This window comes from Plasmodium reichenowi, chromosome 12, assembly GCF_001601855.1.
Source record: "Plasmodium reichenowi strain SY57 chromosome 12, whole genome shotgun sequence".
NCBI classification, from domain to species: domain Eukaryota; phylum Apicomplexa; class Aconoidasida; order Haemosporida; family Plasmodiidae; genus Plasmodium; species Plasmodium reichenowi.
The window spans coordinates 1108935-1111434 of NC_033657.1; the positions used below are offsets into that span (position 1 = coordinate 1108935).

General features: G+C 20.8%; 1 protein-coding gene across 1 annotated transcript in view; it reads right to left on the reverse strand.

Annotated features, from left to right (window-relative positions):
* Positions 1 to 116: 116 nt before the first annotated feature.
* The window catches only part of PRSY57_1228900 (hypothetical protein), a gene marked incomplete at both ends in the record, with an annotated part of 3488 nt that continues 1104 nt past the window's right edge, over positions 117 to 2500 (reverse strand). Inside the window, 2 exons of the mRNA XM_012908709.2 lie at positions 117 to 213; positions 426 to 2500. The exon at positions 426 to 2500 is cut by the window's right edge and continues 1104 nt beyond it. Coding sequence (XP_012764163.2) covers positions 117 to 213; positions 426 to 2500 — 2172 coding nt within the window. The remainder of the gene's footprint in view (positions 214 to 425) is intronic.

Consider the following 2500-nt stretch of genomic DNA (forward strand, 5'->3'; position numbering starts at 1 on the left):
AATAAATAAATAAATATACACATAAAAAATATATATATATGTATATATCTATATATATATATTTATTTATTTACATAGATATGTTCATTCTTTTAAATATTGCACACGTTTCAATTTTATGTTTTCCTTTTTATCTGTTTGTATTTGCTAAGGTAACACGTGAGAAAATTAAAGCATTCCTTGTTTAAATGTGTGTCACCTCCGTATGGCAGCCTAAAAAATAAAAAAATAAATAAATAAATAAATAAATAAAAAAAAAAATAAATAAATAAATAAATATATAAATATATATATATATATATATGTGTATTTATAAGGATATGCTTAAAGAGTCGTAGGAAAAAATTCAAACAAATATATTATATATATATATATATATATATATTTTTTTTTTTTTCTTTTGCACGTTTGGGAATATGTTTTACTTTATGTTAAGTCTTGTACATGCATCAATAACCCTATCAATAGTTATGTTGTAATCCTCGCTAATCATAAATAAATTTTCTGGTGTATAATAATGAATTATATCAACAGGATCCGCTATATTAGCATACTCTATGAGTGTTACAATATTCGATGTAGTTAAATAATTTTTTATGAGTTGTTTTGTATTAACAAATTTATAAACAATAAAATTATTGTTTAAATTATTTTCTTCAAAAAGATGATAGAAATCATTTTCCTTTAATTTTTCAATTTCTTCTTTTGTTTTATATCTATATTTATTTATATCTTGTATATGTGCATTTGAACTTTTACAAATAAAATCTCCAATAAAATCTAAAGATAAATTATGTTTATAATTAAATTCTTCAATTGTTTCTTGTAAGCTTCCGTATTTTAAAACTTGTTCTCTATATTTTTCTTGTGTTTCTTCTTCTAGTTCATCCATACCATTACCACACATACCATTACCATCCACACCATTACCATCCATACCACCACCATCGATATTATTATTATTATTATTATTATTATTGTTAAATCTGGTTATTATTTGGTCAGGTAACTTTTCTTCATTTTCAAATGAAAAGGTCTTTTTAATTTTTTCTGCCATGGATATTTCTTCATTAAAATTGTAATCATTTATAATGGGTTCTTTTAAAATATTATTTTCTGTGTCATACTGAATTTCCATATTATTAGTTTGATCAGTGTGTGTATTATTATATAAATCATTTTTATTTTTTGGTTTATTTTGATTTATAAATTTGTGTGTAGAATCTATACGAAGATAATGTACAGGATCATTTATAAATTTTGATATTTCTATAGATGCATCTAGTTGTTTAATTTTAGATTCTGTATCTCCATATTGTTCATTTTCTTTATATGTTTTAATATTTTCTTTTAATTTTTCTAATCTTATATGTGATAATACATTATCTTCTGGTTTTTTTAAAATGTTTCTTATATCTATATAATTATTTTGTCTTATTTTCATAACATCACATAATCTTGTTTTTATTTCTTCAATAGATCCAAAGGTTGGATATCCTCTTTTTCTTAATTCGTCTTGGACTTGGAGTTCGCTCATTTCTTTGATATCTTCTTCTTTTATTTCTATAAATTTTTCATCGATTTTGTTGAAGAAAATGTTTTTCTTAATAATTTCATCCTCATTATCATCATTATCATCATTATTATCATTATTTTTATTATCATTATTTTTATTATCATTATTTTTATTATCATTATTTTTATCATCATTATTTTTATTATCATTATTTTTATCATCATTATTATTTATATTTATCAATGTATCATTTTTTTCATTACTATTTAAATTATTATTATAAGAACCATCCGAATCGTTTCTACGACCATCCTCATAAGTAACACTACTAATATTCATGTCAATTCTATTTGTGTTTATTCTTTTTTGTTTCTCTTCTAATTGTTTATTTATATATTTTAAATTCTCCAAGTCTTCTCTTCTTTGTATTTTCTTTTCTTTTTTATATTTTTCATATACATCTAATAATTTTTTTTCCTTTTCATTAATATGATGGTAAAGTGTTTTTTCTTTATGGATTTTATTTAATAAAGCATCTATGATTTTATCCTCCTCTTTATAAATATTACTATCGAAACTATCATTATATGTATTGTTCATATCAATTTTTTCAATATTTTCATTTTTTTCATTTTTTTCATTTTTCATATTCTCATAATCTCTTTTCGAATATTTGAATTTAAATTTATCAATATTATTAAAGTTACCTTTATATACTTCTTTTAAAATTTCGTTATTCATACGTGCTTCCTCTTCCGTTATATATTCATCTCCCGTTATATATTCATCTTCCGTTATATATTTTTCTTTCTTATCTATATAAGATTTATTTATATATTTATCATCAGATGGTAAATCCTCTTCACTATACCTTGGTACATTATCATTATGTTTATCATTTATATGATCATTATGTTTATCATTTATATGATCATTATGTTTATCATTTATATAATCATTATGTTTATCATTTATATAATCATT